Below are 20,186 nucleotides of genomic sequence, written 5' to 3'. Positions count from 1 at the left end.
GATTTTTTTTTTTAGATTATATCCCTGGCAAGTTTAACGAAACTGGACAGGTCAAAGAAGAGGAGGCAGACAAAGCAGACATTATGACTATTTGACAGAAATGGTGGCCATCTTGAAAATGGTGGCCATCCTGAATTTTTGAGTGGCACATACCTTTTTCCAAAAGAGTGTTCCTTTAAGAGTATTTCTGCCTAATTTTATGCTTGCATCACCATTTGAACAATTTAAATAATTAAGGCGAGACACAGGTGAATAGGGTAAAAATGATAACTAGCAGATATCACCATGAAACTTCCCCAGTTGATTACCTACATTAAGATGAGAAAAAAATGTATTAAAAGTTTTCTGTAATTTAATGTTTAAATATGCAAATTAGGCAATATCTAATTAAATATGCGCCAATTTGTATATATTTTAAAAAACGAAATCTGAGTATTGGATAAAGCCAGATTAAAAATTATTTTTTCATTGTGTTCACATATTAGATGGGGAAAAAATTACAGAGGCAAATCAGGCTAGGAATAATATATTTACAGATCCCTCTGTAAATGTCTTAATAATATAACTAGGCACAAGACTGGAGAGTTTGGTGTATATCGGTGCTACTGAAGTGGAGATTTCAGACTTGGAGTATGAGAGAAAGGTCATTTTGAGAAAACGAGCTTTAAAGATTTATCATCAGCCAATGAGATTGCGCATTCAGCCCTTTTACTTTCGCGATTGGTTGCTGATAAAAAGGAAATGACCATATTTGGATCCGACAGCATTGTACAGTGAAGAGAGAGCTTTCCAGCGGTGCCTGTGATTACAGAGAGCAGACAGAGATCGCGGATCGGCGGGAGGACGACAACTTTTACAACGACAACTTTTGTTGAATTCACACGAAATCTACAGACGCAAACAGACAAAGTGTAGTAAAATAAAGACCTAAATGTGTATTTCGGACTTTTTTTCACCACAGTCTCAAAGAAGACATGTTATTGAAGACAAATATCCAAAAATCAAAAAATTGACCAGTAAAAAAAACAACAATGTTTTCGCTGCCATGTCTCGCCTTAATATTCGACAGGAATGGTGGCCATCTTTAAAAATGGCGGCCATCTTGAATTTTTGAGGGACAAGCATCTTTTTCTATTAACATGTCCTTTAGAGAGTATATTTGTATCAAATGTTATGCTTGGATCTCTGTTTGAATAATTTATATAATAAGCATTTTGAAAAATGGCCGCCATATTGAATTTTTGAGTGGCCAACGCCTTTTTCCAAAATAGTGGCCCTTAGAGAGTATCTGTGCCAAATTTCATGCTTCTATACCAAAGTGAACGATTTTTTTACTAATCTGCTGCACTAATTGTTTGATGTGTAGACACATAATATTAACATTACCTCTGTAGGCCTCTCTGTGGCAGCAGAAACTCTTTATCCCCTGTGATGAGCATTTGGTCGAGTGCACTTTATAACACTATTTGTCATAATGGTGTATTGAGTAGGCTACTTAAAACTTCCTAGGGTTCTGTTGGGACAGGAGGCTCCAAAAGACAGATATAACCATCAGAATCTATTGGGACCAACAAAAAACCTAACCCAAAGTAAAATATATGGAAATATAAAAAATAGCCTATATAGAAAAATAACACATATATAAACCTCTTACATTTTATGAAGGCCCTTGGATCTTTGGGACTGGCTCTGAAGTCCCTCCAGGAATTCCCTCAGCCAAAAATGCTGCTGCACTGCTAGACACTGGATGCTTTAGTTATTTAATATGTCAGATGTTTGTAAAGCCAGGTAGCCTACACCCACGATATGCTCAAGCCTTACCTGATTGAATTATGTTTTTATATTTAATTTTCAGCTGCTGCCATGTTGTTTTAATGCCTGCAGGATTTTTTTTTTTTCAAAGGGTGCCTTGACTGAAAAAAGGTTGGGAAACACTGGCCTAGATGACAAACATGTCTGTTGTAGCTCATAGTGTATTTTTAATTGCTCTGAAATGGTCAATTTCATTTTTAAATGGTAGATTTTTTAATCAATTGATTAATTGATTAACCAGAGGTTCAGCTATGTTGTGAAGGATTCAAATTTAAGAATCTATTTCAAATATGCTTCCTTACATAACATCACGGTAAAGAATATTGTATTTAGTGTTTAAGGGTAAGATAATGATTCTGCTCAGCAAAGCCTGTTTTCTCCTTATTGTCTGTAAATGGCTCTTGAAGCCCCAGTTTCACTCAGACTGATGGGATTAGCACACGAATGATTCACTGAGAATCTCACCTTTTGTTCTGCAAATGGCTTTCGGACCCAAATGGCTCTTGGAGCCTTATGCTGCTTGAATTAGGATTGGCCAGACCCTCAGTCTAGGGTGTTACCTAAACCTGTTACATGCTTTGTTTGAATTTGTCTCCACCTTCAAAAGTCCCACCTCCTAAAATGCCTATAAGATACCATGTAAAGTTCCCTTAGTTAGATCATGTTGGAAGTACTACAGCGACGAACAGTGGAGTTCTCAATAAAGAATAACTTCCGTTGAACGCGATCCCAACTGTCTCCTGGTCTCTGCTTCGATGAAAGAAAACTTTACAACAGTTGTGTAACCCTATAAACTGTTGGTGTGAAAAACAAGACTTTATTTATAAATTATTTAATTCAAGTAAACAACAAAATATATTATTAATCTGTTTGCCTTTTAATTTATCTGTACTTAAACATTTTTAGTTAATTCAATTAAAAGACCAGATTCGGTCAGTTTCCCCATTACTCAATTGAACTGACTGAGGGAATCACTTTCCTCAAATCATTTGAGTATAGTCTCAACTTCATAGGGTTTACATTGTATCATTATATTACTTATGTAATTTTTTTGACCAAAACTGTTAAAGTCTTTTGCCATTTTAGGGCCCTATTTTAATGATCTAAGCGCATGGTCTAAAGCGCACAGGGCAAGTGCACTTATTGCGTGTCTGAATCCACTTTTGCTAGTTTAAGGACAGGAAAAATGGTCCGCGCTCCCGGTGCATGGTCTAAAAGGGTTGTCCCTATTAGCTTAATGAGTAATGGGTGTGTTTTGGGCATAATGTGCAAAAAAACAAACAGAGTGTAATATCCCATTCCCTTTAAAAGCCAGTTATGCTCAGGCCATGGTGGATTCGCTATTTACATGACGGAATTTGCAAGTGGTAGACTGAACGCTTCTCTAGAGAGGAAACGGATCTGCTCGTGTGCAAGGTACAGCGTGCAAGCAGACCTACAGGGCAAGCCGGATTCCAACATATCTTTTACATGTACACAATATTAATCTTTTACATTGTAATCCTTTTATTTTTAATATGTGGCATGTTTGTGTGCTGTTGTGCTATTACTAACACTTTAAATAACAAAAAGAATATTACGCCATTGACTTTATCGGTTTTGTTTTTGTTTCAGTCGCCTCAAAATAGCAATGCTCCAACTATGGAAGTAAAATAATTCCAAATGTTTTTGAAACAAAAAAGCCTGTTGAATTGCACTAACTGAAAAAAAAAAGTCATTGCATTAACCATGATTGCATTTTAATGCGTTGTATTTTTAGGGGTTGCATTTTTATGGGCTGAAATTCAGCATGGTTGAATATTTAAGCAATGAATATTTCAATTCAAAACATTTCAAACACATTTTCATTATTAAAAATTCAATAATCCATATTCACCTTTCATATTTAACTTCCAAAATATTCAAACTGTTTAAAAATACAACCTATAATATGCAACAGGCAATTTTCGGTGCATGGCACTGCGCTGCGTCGGGTGTATGATAGGGCCCTTAAAGCTGACACAGCAACAACTACATTCAAACACTGTTACCAGCTTTACAGTAAATGGGAAGATGATCTAAGATCTTATTTCATTAGGATGCATAGTTTTAGAGCGGACAGTAATGTAAGGATGAAGCTTTATGCTTTTTTGTTGTATCTTTAGCTTTTATGTACTTTGTTTAAACTTTTAGGTTTAAGAAATTATAGTGGTGTTTTTTCTGTCTTTCTTAGACTGGTTTATGACGTGATTTCAACTAAGTAGTTTCGGCCGGATTGTTTGACTACGTGTTTTCAACTGATCATCTAAGATACCACATGTTTTCAACTTATAATCTAAGACAGGATAAGTCTGTTATACATGCTAAAATAACGGAAAAAAAGGAAACTACCAAACCATGTTCATTATTATCTCAAATAAATTTAAAGAGTTTTACAGTAGATTTATGTCTATTCAATGTCTAATAGACAACTTTTTGCTTACTGGGCTGTGTCTATGTTGTGCTATTCAGTATATTACAATAGATTTATGTCTATTCAACGTCTAATAGACAACTTTTTGCTTACTGGGCTGTGTCTATGTTGTGCTAACACTTTTCTTCCAGGTGTGTGAGAAAATATTTTAAAGTTGTCCAAGCTATGTTTGCGACGCGATTGTGCTGCATTCACTCACAAAAGTAAATGTTTTATATATTTACGGTAGGAAATGTACAATATATCGTCATGGAACATGATCTTTACTTAATATCCTAATGATTTTTGGCATAAAAGAAAAATCGATCATTTTGACCCATACAATGTAGGCTATTGTTGGATATTGCCACATATAGCCTACCTGTGCTAGTTGTGACTGGTTTTGTGGTCCAGGGTCACAAATGTCACCTAAAATGATCTAAAATTAAATGGTTCTAAAATTAGAACAAATAATTGTTTATCCAATAATTCGCATAATAGGCTAATATAAGCGCTAATTGCTCCAGGCAATGGTCACGTCATTTCGTCTCTTCCTGCTTTGAGCAGGATCAGCTGACAGACACATTCAGAGAAACACGAAGTTTTGTAAGCTACATGACTTTGGTTATCCGGTCGAAAACACGGTTTTAGCAGCGCTATGAGGACTCTTTTATCAGAAATCGATCGGACATCTTTTGAGCAATATGATTTTTAACACTGCTTTCGTCTGTCTATGCATTCTGACCACAAATGGTAAGTCGGATTTAATCTCATTCAACGCGCAGGCAGGACTGGGACAGCCCATCAACAACAACAACAAATGTCTAAATACACATGCATTCATACTTTCTAATAGCCTACTTTCAAAATGCGTTGTCATTAAACCTTTTTTGGTTTGTGCTGTTAGATAAATAACAAGTTATAACTAACTCTTTCTTACCGAATCAAAAGAGAGAGTGACACTGATATAGGGACCAAGAATGACGCAGACAATAGTGTAGTCCATTCAAAGTCAAACCTTTATTGAAAGCCTTCAGTTTAGGCTATATACTGCGTGTGTGCGTAGGCTGCGTAGCCTATAGCCTACGAGAAAAGTTGTGAATGAACCACAAACTTAATATAAATGAAGTGACAAAAACAATTACACAGAAGATATTAAACAAATCCATATATGATATTCCAATTAGATGCACTCATGCACCGTGGAAAAACACAGAGTAGGCTACAATATATGCAAATGTAGCCCATTAGTAGGATTTAACAGGTGTTGTGCCGAATTTCGACTCCCTGCCAGAATCTGACTCCCCCTCGCGTGCACGCGCATGACGTCACTTCACTAGTCGCTGCGGTCTTTTTTTTGTGTTGTTTCCATACGTGTAACTCCTGTCAGAAACTCTGGATTAAGTGTTTGTTTGTTTTTTATAAAAAAGAAAATATCAGGTTTTCGTCCCTCAACGAAAACAAAATAATAAATGAAATAAAAATAATGATGAAACATATCTGAACATGTTTTGCACTAGGCAAGGAAAAACATCAAAACAAAACAAACAAAAAACGTATACATGAAAATACATAGTAATACAGCCTCAATTAATTGGGTGGGTTACACAAACACTTTTTTATTTTAACAGTGTCAGGTAGAAACGCGTTTAACGTTTCAACTTAATTTAATAAAACACAATGGCTATCATGGCCATTACGCAGTAACACCCCGCGTAATGCAGCGCCAGGTGCGACGCAATGTTTTTTTGCTATAGTCTCTGCCCTACATAGTTATCATTTTCACGTCCTGTGCCACATTGTTTAAATAGCAAATGCATTAAATAGCAAATGCAAAACTAGGTGTGTTCAGGCGCATTTTTGGAGCGTTGCTATTTTGAGCCATCTGAAATAGACTGCGCTATTAACCAACAAAAACTTGGTGTAAAGTCAATGGCGCAATGTTTATTTATTTTTTTCAACATTATTTTTTTTATTAAGAGCGCGTTACGCGCCTGTACACTCTCAGAATAAAAGCTGTCACTGGGACAGTACCCTTCAAATGGGTACTAATATGTACCATTTAGGTACCAATATGTAACTTTGAGGGACTAATATGCACTCTTTAGGTACAAAAGTGTACCTTTTGAAAAGATACCGCCACAGTGACAGCTTTTGTACCTTTTTTTCTGAGAGAGTCGACGGGCAGCAGCACACATGCCAAATCCTTTTCTTTAATGCTTTAGTCTCACATGTCTATTGATATAGTTTTAATATAATACATTTAAGGCAATTGTTGTTTGTTTGTTATTGTTGTGTTTGTTTGTTTTCTTCATTTTTACTTTTTTGTGTATATATTTTGCAACTATTTAGTAACTTTATATATATATATATATATATATATAATATATATATATATATATATATATATATATAATTTCTTTTTTAGCACACAACAGATCTTGTATCAGTTTAGTAACTTTAGATTTGAGGAAAACAGGGGGGTCTTGAAAAAGATCTAGTACTTATATCACTAATATTTACAACATTAGCTTTCTACTCATTTAGAGAATTCTTTTACAAACTCACCCATGTCCAGACTCCAGTTCATGTGTTATTGCTTTTTCATGAGCTAAAAGCACAAGGTTTTCCTATCAGAACAAGACATCTGTGCATGTTGTGTTTTATTAGGCTACTAAAGTATGGAAATCAAGTTCACTAATAGTTCTAATAAAGTTCATTAACTGTTACTGTCGTTATATTGCTTCATAATTCAGCACGTCCTTTTACCTCAAAGGTAGCGAAGTGAATGAGTTATGTCTCTGAGAAAAAAGAGGGGGTTGGGAAGAAAATAACATATCTGGAGCTGAATTTAATGTAGCACCAATTTTGTGATTGGCTATTATGTGGTGTGGGGCCAGGGTGGGCCAAGCTTCTGATTGGGTGGGCCAGGCCTGACCAGGCGCCGACCATTTTTCCCATCGTTAGGCAAGGCAAGGCATCGTTATATCTATATCGTTAAACTAACAAAGCTAACAAAAGTGGATTGGGACACGTCATAAGTGCACTTGCGCCCTGCGCTTTAGACCATGCGCTTGAATCGTTAAAAAAGGGCCCAAAAGGTTCCTTCCTACTTTATTTATTTGTTTGTTTGTTTGTTATGACAAAGAATAATAATTTATTTATTTCAGGTGTGTTTAGTGATTCAGATGAAGTGAAGTCAGTGTCAGTGACTGAGGGAGATTCTGTCTCTCTAAACACTGATGTTCAAGTACAGAGAGATGATCAGATACTGTGGATTTTTGGACCTCAAGACACTCGAATAGCTGAAATCTTTAAAAGAGACCAAATAAACTATATATTTATCAGTAATGATGGAAGATTCAGAGACAAACTCCAGATAGACAGTCAAACTGGATCTCTGACCATCAGAAACATCAGATCTGAACACACTGGACTTTATCAACTGACCGTCAGCAGTAGAAAAACACTGAAGAGATTCAATGTTACTGTGTATGGTGAGTAAACGGTATGAATCATATCACAAATGCAAAAATTGCTGATATGATATATGATAATTAAAATGCCCCAAAATGCATGCATTTCTTTTTTTCAGCCTTTCATTCATATTTTTTGTTTCTTTTCTGTTATCTTGATTTTTAATAATAATACTGAGATAAAACCTACATGTCCTTTCATTTTTTCCAGCTCCTCTACCCATTCTTGTCATTTACAGTAACTCTTTAAACTGTTCATCATCATCATCATCATCATCATCAAGATCATCAGAGTCCAGATGTTCACTGGTGTGTTCAGTGTTTAATGTGAGTCATGTGACTCTCTCCTGGTACAAAGGAATCAGTGTATTGTCCAGCATCAGTGCGTCTGATCTCAGCATCAGTCTCTCTCTACCTCTGGAGGTGGAATATCAGGATAAAAACACCTACAGCTGTGTGATCAACAATCCCATCACACACCAGACCACACATCTGAACATCACGCAACTCTGTCACACATGTGCAGGTGCGGCAGAGCTGAGATTACTGTCTTCCCCTTTCGAAAAGAAAATCAGTCACCTTCATTTATATAGCGCTTTAACAATATAGATTGTTTCAAAGCAGCTTTACAGTGAAAACAGGAAATTAAAGTAACAAAGCTTGTTTTGGCTTTACAGCAGCTCTAGGATAAAGTTATTGTCCAGCTAAAGTTAGTTTTGATTGATTCACTTCCGTCGCAACGATCATTAGTTATAAACTTAGAAGCCGCTAACACGACACCGTTCTAACAGAAAAACTTTAAGTTCTCTCACACAAACTTTAAAACCCCAAACCTGTGAGAACGCTGACGGCGTGCACATGCGTATTACGAGTTCAGTCTATAGGTATGTGCTTTTGAATATATATGCACAGGTGTGTAGTCCTTCGCTACAAACCAACCCTCAACAAACTACTTGTCTGGCCTTAAAATTTATAATACAGAATTTTTATCGCTTCCTTTAAATTACAAAATAATAGAACATCAAACACTAACAGATCTCTCCCTATATTAATATTGAGCAAAACACATTAAATAACATTTAATTTGAACATTTGCTCTCCTTTAACAGTTACAAGCAAAGCATGCTGGGAACTAGAAATCTGTTGTAACTCATTCCGTGAATGTGTGTAGATATGAATGTGGGAACATACATTCACATTTATATGGGAACATGTATGTGCAATATACTTACACAATAAAGTATAAAACTTTGTAAATATTAAATGTAATGCTATTTTTGTCTTCATTTATAAATATTTGGTTACACTTTATTTTAAGGTTATTACTATGGTAAGTAACATTTGTAACAAGGACACTGTAAAATAAAGTGTTACCAAATATTTTATACATATTAATATATAACCATACAATCGCATTATATTTTTCAGTATATTCCCATATAGTTTTGTTCCGTAAGGGTCTGACCTTTATTGATTGGTATATGTTTTAGGTTTATCTTCGTGAGCTATAACCCCAACACAATGTCAGTATATTTGAGTATTTTCCTAAACTTTTTAAGACTGTTACGGCCAACATTACTTTACATTTTTAAGAGTATCTCCAGTTGTAATTTTAACTTTTAAACTGTATTCGATTCGATTCAATTATCTCTGTGATCTGCTGTCTGGTGTCTCAGGTTGAAGTCAGACTGGCAGGACTAATGTAAACTACATACTGTTTTCTGTTTGTTCATTACAGAACAGAGTCACCGTTCATATTTTATACCAGTGCTAGTTTTATCATTATTGCTGGTCATAATTGCAGTTCCTGTAGGGATTTTGATCTGGCACATCAAGAACCGTAAACAAGCAACACCAAGTGGTAAGTATTACTGCAGTTGAAATGAGTCTTTTGTGTTTCACCATTTCAGTTTCATGTACAATTTTTATAGTTAAAATGTGATTATCATCAAAACAGTTGAAACTGAAGAAATACATTATGCTACAACAACATTCTGTGCACGTCATGTAGTCAAGTCAAGTCATCTTCATTTATATAGCGCTTTTAACAATGTAGATTGTTTCAAAGCAGCTTTACAGAGATAAGCGTATAATTTAAGGTAACAGAGATTGTTTCGGCTTTACAGCAGAGTTAAGTTATTTCCATCTAAAGTTAGTTTTGATTGATTTGCTTCCGTCGCAATGATCATTTGTTATTAAATTAGGGGCCGCTAAGACGACACCATTCTCTCTACACAGACTTTAAACGCGAACCTGTGAGAAACACTGATGGCGTTCACATGAGCATTTAGAATGGGTTCTATAGTTATGTGCGTTTGAATATATGCAGGTTTGGAATTCCCTACAAGCCAAGCCTAAACAAAGTACTTGTCTTTCCCTATAAATTTTGATAAAGAATTTTATTTTATTTTGTTGCTTTGGGGTAGGAACGCGAAACGGATTTTCCCGACAACGCCTTATCTGTAGAGTGGTAGTGGGATCCTCCATAGGGAGAGACTAGTTGGCACTTCAGCACTGCGTTGTCATCGGTCCAGGCGAAGGTCCTTCGTCAGATCTGGACACAGCCTGGATCCGGCAGGCTGCAGGAAAACCTCGGGATAAACACAGACACTAAAATTAGCGTAGATGCCATTCTTCTCATGATGTAACGAGTACATCAGGATTTTTGGGAAGTGTTCCCGGTTCCGGCTGACCTAATCTATGCAGCCTAACATTAAATTATAGAAGTCTATAATGTATTATGTGAAAGCTAGGTCAAAGAGATGTGTCTTTAATCTGGCTTTGAACTGACAGAGTGTGTCAGCTTCCCGGACAATGGTAGGAAGACTGTTCCAGAGTTTTGGTGCTAAATAGGAAAAGGATCTACCGCCAGCAGTCGATTTTGATATTCTAGGTATTATCAACTGGCCGGAATTTTGAGATCGCGATAGACGTGACGGACTATAATGCGTTAAGAGCTCGCTCAAGTACTGCGGAGCTGACCATTTAGTGCTTTGTAAGTGATCAGCAATATTTTAAAATTGATGCGATGTTTAATAGGGAGCCAATGCAGTTTTGACAGAACCGGGCTAATATGGTCATACTTCCTGGTTCTGGTAAGAACTCGAGCTGCTGCGTTTTGAACCAGCTGTAATTTGTTTATTAAGCGTGCAGGACAACCACCCAGTAGAGCATTACAATAATCTAGCCTTGATGTCATGAACGCATGAACTAATTGTTCCGCATTTGTCAATGAGAGCATATGGCGTAATTTAGATATATTTTTAAGATGGAAAAATGCAGTTTTACAGATACTAGACACGTGACTTTCAAATGAAAGATTGGTATCAAAGAGCACACCCAGGTTCCTAACCGACGACGAAGACTTAACAGAGCAGCCATCGAGTGTTAGACAGTATTCTAGGTTATTACGTGAGGAAGTTTTTTGTCCAATAATTAGAAACTCTGTTTTTTCAGAATTTAGAAGTAGGAAATTACAAGTCATCCAATTTTTTATATCCGCTATGCATTCTGTTAATTTTGTGAATTGATAAGTTTCGTTAGGTTTTGAAGAAATATAGAGCTGAGTATCATCGGCATAACAGTGAAAGCTAATGCCATGTTTCCTAATGATATCTCCTAAGGGTTACAGAATACGTTAAGATACAGTGTTGCTGTGTGCGTTGTGTCTCGCTGCCTATAAAGCTCCGCACCAGTGCATTGATGGATCACTCATGATCATTCACACATCAAATCTCAATGCCTGTCTGTGCTTGCTTTCTTATCATAGCCTAAGCAAAGATTCTGCTCTATGTTAAGATTAATTAAAGATGATTTTTGATTTAATGCTCGTGATTCATTTAAAGACGTCGTCTGTATTATAAGCATGTGGACACCCCTTTCTACTTCTGCTCAGCTGTTACAGGTGCGCACATCTTTACAAATCTGACTGGAAAGAAATAGATAAAAATGACAATCTAGTAGCAACGTCAGAAAAGACTGCAGTTTGTCAGCTGACAGTAAAACCTGTTCAGCCTGTGATTTAAAAATCAGTCAAAGAAAGAAAAGACACCATTTAGACACATTATGTTAATTTCATTAGCCTAATTAAAAAATTTAACAAGTTGGATCAGGGAACATTTAATTATGTGAAAAGAGCATTATACAACATGGAAACATGTGCGGCACATTGAAATAGACACTGAATTATATTTAATTAATATGTCAAATGTTTGTAAAGTCATTTAGCCTACAGCCATGAACCTTTCATACTTAAAGATTTTCCTGATTGAATTATGGTTTTAATGTTCATTTTTAGTTGCTGACTGTCACATTCTTTTTTTTTTTTTTCTTTTTTTTGTCTGTGGGATACCATGAAAATGAGTATTAGCTCAATAACTTACCTTTCTGTCAGTTTTCACCTGATAATATAACAGTGATTACGAATTCATGGTCTATGACACTATTTTCTTCTAAAAACAAACTTTATTGCATTATTTACTGTAAAGAAACAATCTGTATTGTAAAAAGCACTATACAGTTTATCAACTTGACTTTCAACTTTATAATCATGAGAAACGCCATGGATTTTCTGTAATTTGTTATTCTCTGAAAGATTAACCTCTTTCTCCAGTTCTGCATCTGTTCATCAACACTGTTCCTGATTTTACTTTTGTGTTTTCTTACAGAAACGCAAGGAAGATGATGAAGTAGTGTACTCAAGTGATGAGCCAAGGAGCAAAATTACTTTGAATATTTTGTCAACAATAATATAACAACTGTCTCATTGCAGTATAGAGAAGTGTTTCTCAACTACTGGATTATGACCCAAATATTAATGAACCAATGCTACATGCATTAAAATACTTCTAACCTTTCTGTAATCATAGATACTGTAAGTTAAATAATTTGGGAGAAAACCTACTTAGGACTGGTAGTGGTTAAGATAATGGATGAATTTTAGAAACTAAAAATAATTTCATATTCAGCTAATTTAATGTTAATAAAAACCTGTCTAACAATGAAACATTACTTGAGCTTGTGCTACAGCTGTCTTAAAAACAACTGTCACTGTTTGTGTATTTTCCCATATTTCAGCATTATTTCATGAACGTTGAATGTAATGCAACAGAATTAACAATTTAATTTCACTTCATGAAGCTTTTATTATTAAAACACTTTTCTTATACTATTTTCTCAAACCTAAAACAATCTAGTCCCTGATAGCTTTTAACATAACACACACTAAATTACACAAAAAAATAATGAATTTAGTTATTTCATCCAGTTAACATATTAGTTTTTCTAGATTGCTTTAACACTATAACCAGGCTTTCAAAATTTCAAAACCATAATGCCATTTATCAAAAAGCACACCCATTTCCATAAACTATAAACACTATTCCCTGTTTTGACACATGAGCCAGATTTGTTGAATTTTACTGCTAAACTCTACACACAAAATCGCTTCATTTATCATTGCCTACACCATGTTGTCATTTAGAAAGCACTAGCATTCAATATTGTTCACTCAAGTCAGCACAGCTTCAGCTCAGTTAGCACACAATTACCCAGGTGGAAACACTAAGAGTCAAAATTTAACACACATCAATCAGAACTTCAATAGACAGATAAAGGGCCCAAATCAGTTTATTGAGTTTTGGAACAATGGATCTAGAAAGACATGAAGGAAGAGATCGAGGAGGGATAAGGAGGAGGAGGACGATGAAGGGCAAGGGAAAGAGGCAAGCAGTCTCAGATGAAATTCAAGCCACTCTAGTTGCCCATGTGTTTATCAATGGTATGACTATGAGGGAGGCTGGGCTACGAGTAAGGCCAAATTTGAGTCGCTTTACCGTCGCCTCGAGAACCTTCAGGGAGGTGTGGTGGCAAACAAAATTCTATCACTGACTAAAAGACAAACGTTTCCAATAGTCTTTGATGAGGTTTATTTTCTTGCAAGAAAAGGCCAGCAGTCGTACAGTCACACAGAGAGGCTGCAGAGTGTGACAGTGAAGGGAGGGCATCCTTTCTCCTTTATATTCTTCACTCCCAGAATGTTATCTTTCTAGGCAAATGATGGTATTTCAGCCACATGTGGAACATTCTTAGACTTGTTCATCATATTGTCTCCTTGAGTGGAGGCCCTCCTGTCACGCCCAACACTCTTTACCATTCCAATACAATTCCATATTAGAATATGGTTTGTGTGTGCTCTTTTACTGTCATATGATGGTCACACACATCTTACTGTAAGTAAATATAAAAAAAAAAGAAGTAGAGGAGAGAATACAGTAAAAAAAAAAAAAAGTAAAACGGGGAAAATAAATTGTTTTGTTGTGTGTGTGTTGTACTGTGTAGTACATGAATGAATAAAAATGTGCCAATGTATCCATTGGTTGTTTCTTTTGTGTTCATCATGTGAAAAGGTTTGTGAGGGGGGGGACCACAAGCAACTTAACTTACTAGTTTTGGAAATGTTGTTTTGAATTTATTGCGCCAGTGTGTTAGACTATGTTGTAGTGTGTGTGATTTTGAGGGCTTGTGTGTCCTGTCTGAGGGCAAAGTTTGGTTTTTCAGCAAGAGTGAATGGTTTTGAGTGTAGAGCTTCATTTTGACCTGAAAATAGGATGTTTGGGGAATTGGGTGAGACGTTATGGATTTGTGTTTACAGTTTTGAGAATATGAGGCATAGTTTCAAGAAATGTGTTTAAGCAATCGAGAAAAACTGTAAAACCAGCTCGCTTTATTCTAACTATCACCTCAGCAGTTACTGAAGATTTCCTGCGTGATAGGACATGTTTCCACAGGTTTGGCTCTTCTCCAAGGCACGCTGGATTGTTTTCCGCCCTCATTATACAGGCATCACTGCTGCACATAGCCATGTGTGGAGCGTAAAGTCCAGCTCCCCCTCTCTGGATGTACCAGAAATATGGGCATAATAGGTGGAGTGACGGTCTAACTCGGGAGCATAAGCAGCCGCTCATCTTGCTCTGGCATCCGCTGTTTTAGCGTCCCTCCTCCTCCCTCACTGACATAATATAGGCATCTTGCTGCCATACTCCTCATCCCAGCATAAGTAGTCCCATTGAGAGGTTTATCTGAGCTGGAGTTGAAGCTGGTTCCTCGAGCCCCTCCACTGCAGACAGCAAGCCAAATACGCTTAACCCTATAGAATGTTCTTATCACATTATTAATATTTGATATGCATTCTAATGGTGTTGATAGAAACACTCTTAGAACAATGTTCTTGGAACTTCTTAATGACGTTGTTTTTACTTGATGAATGTTTTCATAATGTTGAGAGAACTTGTTCTTAGAACAACATTCTTGGTGTAGGCTACTTGGTGAATGTTGTTGTTGACATTCTTGGAATATTACAAATACGGGTAGGAGAATGCTGTACTAACATTGTGTAACATTTTAAATAGCATTCTAATTACAAAAAGAAACCAGAAATCATTGTATAATCCAGCCAAACTCTGCAGCTGCTTCTGATCACAATTTTAATCGTGTTAATCTTCTGTTGCCGGAAATACGCACAAGCAAAAAAAAAAAAAAAAAGACGGCAAGTATTACAATAGAAAAAATACATATTTATGTGCAAAAGTACTCAGAAATGCCAACAAATCCTGTAACCATTTGAGTTTTATAAATGCTTTCTTTTTTTCTTTTCTTTTTTAAATATCATTGAACCTCAAAGTTAAAGCACAAATGCACTGATTGTAGCCGTTTACTACAGATTACTGAATTTCAGCATTTCATTTTTAAGCAATTTCTAGAAGAATCTTTTTTAAGACAGACCACATGTCTGTAGAACACACAACCAGTAAAATTATATGAAACTTTTTTTCAGGGATTTTCAGAGACTCTTATACATGTAAAATGAGATGAAATGTGTTCAGTCCTGTGTGTGTGTTAATGGCTCCCTCTGCTGACTGTTTGAAAGACTTACAGGAATCAAAATGTTATAACTGGTTTGGCCGGTTAGCTTGGTGAAGTTAGCCTCTGCTAGCATATAACGTCTCCGGTTACTATCGTAACCTCGGTTCCCTGAGAGGCGGGAACGAGACATTACGTCACTGACGTATATGGGAACTCCCTTCCTCCTCATTTTCACTGAAATCTTATAGGCTAACGCCAGCTGAAGACAGCTGGCCAATTGACGCGAAACATGCAAATGCTGACCGGACCGCGGGCAGTATAAATAGCATGGGCGCGACAATAACGTCAGAATCAAGACTGAACGCTAGCACAGCTGATCAAACGGCGAGCACGGCGGCTGACGTAATGTCTCGTTCCCGCCTCTCAGGGAACCGAGGTTACGATAGTAACCGGAGACGTTCCCTTTCAAGGCGGTCACTTCGACATTACGTCACTGACGTATATGGGAACTGTATAGAATCCCGCCGTGAGCGCAGTGAAGATAAGCCCTGAACGGGGTCAAGCTACACTCCCACGAGAGACAACAGTTCTAAGCCAGCAGCGCCGCTAGGAGCACTCGAACTGATAGGCGAAACTAGACTAAGAAACGTCTGTTCCGACCTACCAAGTTGCATATCCAATGCAATGAAGCGAAGGCTGCACTGGAGGGCAGCACAACACCATAAGCACTCAAGCACAAGAGTTAACACAGTGTCAACGGCAATAGCGGTGACAGCTGCATAACCTTATAGCCATACACAGAGTTAACAGTACATTGAAAACTACTGCGTAATGCGGAAACAGCTATGTATAGTCATTATATACATTATAGTCATAACACAGAGTTAGCAGCAATGGTAACTCTGCATAATGCAGACTACTGTACAGCTGGAGGTAACAGTTCATGAGTACATTAATAAAACTCACCAACCCACGACGCTATAGGCAGTGCATAAAACTTGAAACCCTGGCGAACGTGTTCTGAGAAGACAGCCAGCATACCTAAATCCCGTGGGCATTAAGCCAGATTGAAAAGCGTCGAATTCAGTGAGAAAGTCTCAGTCCCTAGTACCATCCACCAAGCACACAACAGCTAGTCAGACTGCTGCCTAGTGGCCCACGTACATCCGCAACGCCCTTACAGGGCCAACAGCACTCTGAGTATCAGCATCATGCGAGGCTGACGGCTCAGCAGAAGGCGGGCAGGGATCAATCTGTGCTCTGAACGGTGTAAGCGACTGGAACGCAGCTTGGTATCGGACTGAGAGTGACGCTGCAGTCACTATGTCCGAGACAATGCAACATCATTCATGTAGAATGAGCGTAGGTCTCCAAGTGCTTCGCTGGGGCGAGAGCAGGTGGAAGGTCATTCTCAAGGAGATCTCTCAGCACTTATTAGTGTGAAGTGTCTTGCTCGACTAAGGACCCAGCAGCGGACACACAAGAAGGTTCCACAGCTTGGGGCTGGGGTGCCAATCATCTGAGGGGGATAGTCATGGGGGAGCCCCATAACTCTCTCAGGTCCGTGAACCGGGGATGATAGGCCAGTAAGGGGGTCACGAGGAAACTGACACTCCCTTGTAGAACATAGCCAATGTTCTAAAGCCGATGTACAGAAGTGCAAATTAACACATAACTGAATGTACATAAACACAGTGCCAGTGGCCGTAGCGACAACAACTGTGAATATACGCAGTTAGATAATAGCCCCATAATAGCATAGCACCTCAGAAGTACACAAACACAGTCGTAGCCGTAGCTAGAACTGTGAGTATACAAGTTAGTACAGAATAGCCAGTTGCACTGAAGGAAACGGGGCAACATAACAGCGTAGCACATGTACGTAACAGCATTGGTCGCTGTAGCGCCAACTATACGCAGTAGCTCAGTATAGGCACTGAAGGATACGGGGCAACACCGCAGCAAGAACACATCCATGTGCAATAATGCAGCGCAGGTCGCCGTATCGACAGAGACTGTGAATATGCACAGTTCGCCTGGGATAGCTAGTCGCACTAAGATACAGGGCAACATGACAGCATAACACAAGTGCGTAAGAATAGCGCATCCATGTATGTACATAACGCAGCGTAAATCACCGTAGCTGAGATGCACAGTTAGATCAGGATGGCTAGCTGCACTGAAGGAAACAGGGCAGCATTACAGCATAACACATCCGTGCACATACATACATCCAGAAACTGTGAATATGCACGGTAGATAGGATAGCTAGTTTTGCACTGAAGGAACAGGGCAACAAAATAGCAAAAACACATCCTTGTACATAAGTGCAGTGTAGTCGCCGTAGCGATAGAACTGTGAATATGCACAGTTAGATAGGACAGCTGGTCGTTGCACTGAAGGATAGAGGGCAACAAACATAACAGCATAACACATCAGTGTGCACATTTAAAACATCTGTGTGTATAATGCAGCGCTAGTCGAAGCGACCGAAACTGCATGAATATGCGCAGTTCAAACACAATGGTCAGTTACGTTGAGGGCAACATAACAGCATAACGCTTCAGTGTGTACACAGATGCAGCGCAAGTCGCCGTAGCGACGACTGTGACTAAGCACAGTTATATAGGATAGCTAGTTGCACTGAAGGATACAGGGCAACGTGATAGCATAGTTACATTGAGGTGTACAAAACACAGCGTCAGAAGCATAGCGACATCGACTGTGAATACGTAGTTAATCAGAATAGCCGGTTGCACTGAGGATACAGGGCAATATATAACGACATAAACCATAGACACATATGTATCAATGTACATAACACAGCGTCAGTGGCAGCGCACAACAACTGTGAATACACAATAATCAGAGTAGCCAGTTGCACTGAAGGAACAGGGCAATATATAGCGGCGTAATCGTAACACATATCAGTGCGTAGTGTGTACACAGCGTCAGTTGCATCGCATAACAACTGTGAATACGTAGTAATCAGAATAGCCATTTGCACTGAAGGATACAGGGCAATATATAACGGCAAAATCATAACACATATAGTGTGTAGTGTGTACGTAAACACAGCGTCGGTTGCATCGGGCAACAACTGCGAATACGTACTGTGAAGTAATCAGAATAGCCATTGCACTGAAGGATACAGGGCAATATACAACGGCAAAATTCATAACACATATCAGTATGTAGTGTGTACATAAACACAGCGTCAGTTGCATCGCGCAACAACTGTGAATATGTACTGTGTTGTAATCAGAATAGCCATTGCACTGAAGGATACAGGGCAATATATAACGGCAAAATCATAACACATATAGTGTGTAGTGTGTACGTAAACACAGCGTCGGTTGCATCGGGCAACAACTGCGAATACGTACTGTGTAGTAATCAGAATAGCCATTGCACTGAAGGATACAGGGCAATATACAACGGCAAAATTCATAACACATATCAGTGTGTAGTGTGTACATAAACACAGCGTCAGTTGCATCGCGCAACAACTGTAAATACGTAGTAGTCAGAATAGCCATTTGCGCTGAAAAATACAGGGCAATATATAGTGGCATAAATCCAAACACACAGTGTGTAGTGTGTACGTAACACAGAGTCAGTTGCATCGCGCAACAACTGCGAATACGTACTGTGAAGTAATCAGAATAGCCATTGCACTGAAGGATACAGGGCAATATATAGTGGCATAAATCCAAACACACAGTATGTAGTGTCGTGTGTACGTAACAGAGTCAGTTGCATCGCGCAACAACTGTGAATATGTACTGTGTAGTAATCAGAATAGCCATTGCACTGAAGGATACAGGGCAATATATAACGGCAAAATCATAACACATATAGTGTGTAGTGTGTACGTAAACACAGCGTCGGTTGCATTGGGCAACAACTGTGAATACGTACTGTGTAGTAATCAGAATAGCCATTGCACTGAAGGATACAGGGCAATATACAACGGCAAAATTCATAACACATATCAGTGTGTAGTGTGTACATAAACACAGCGTCAGTTGCATCGCGCAACAACTGTAAATACGTAGTAGTCAGAATAGCCATTTGCGCTGAAAAATACAGGGCAATATATAGTGGCATAAATCCAAACACACAGTGTGTAGTGTGTACGTAACACAGAGTCAGTTGCATCGCGCAACAACTGCGAATACGTACTGTTTAGTAATCAGAATAGCCATTTGCGCTGAAAAATACAGGGCAATATATAGTGGCATAAATCCTAACACATAACAGTGTGTAGTGTGTACGTAACACAGAGTCAGTTGAGTCGCACAACAACTGTGACTACGTAGTAATCAAAATAGCCAGTTGCACTGAAGGGTACAGGGCAATATCGTGGCATAAGCATAACACACACATATCAGTGTACATAAACACAGTGTCAGTGGCATCGCACAACAACTGTGAATACATAGTTGAATCAGAATAGCCAGTTGCACTGAAGGATACAGGGCAATTTATAGCGGCATAAATCATGAACACATAACAGAGTGCGGTGTGTACGTAAACACAGCATCATCTGCGTTGCACAACTACTGTGAATATGTTGTAATCAGAATAGCCATTTGCACTGA

At 38.1% G+C, this 20,186-nt stretch overlaps 2 protein-coding genes across 1 annotated transcript; both read left to right on the top strand.

Moving 5' to 3' along the window:
* LOC307169725 (SLAM family member 9-like) overlaps positions 1 to 20,186 on the top strand; it is a 114,329-nt gene that overhangs the window by 28,837 nt on the left and 65,306 nt on the right.
* Positions 4,790 to 14,087, top strand: LOC307169729 (uncharacterized protein). Its single transcript, XM_079890525.1, has 5 exons — positions 4,790 to 4,996; positions 7,414 to 7,740; positions 7,931 to 8,245; positions 9,458 to 9,580; positions 12,387 to 14,087. Exons 1-5 carry the CDS (start codon positions 4,948 to 4,950, stop codon positions 12,401 to 12,403), a joined length of 831 nt encoding a protein of 276 aa, XP_079746651.1. The 5' UTR covers positions 4,790 to 4,947; the 3' UTR covers positions 12,404 to 14,087.

The sequence above is a fragment of the Squalius cephalus genome (genome assembly GCF_949319135.1).
Source record: "Squalius cephalus genome assembly, chromosome: 13".
Taxonomy (NCBI): domain Eukaryota; kingdom Metazoa; phylum Chordata; class Actinopteri; order Cypriniformes; family Leuciscidae; genus Squalius; species Squalius cephalus.
The sequence above is the reverse complement of the archived record's forward strand: the minus strand, read 5'-3'. Positions and strand labels throughout refer to the sequence as shown.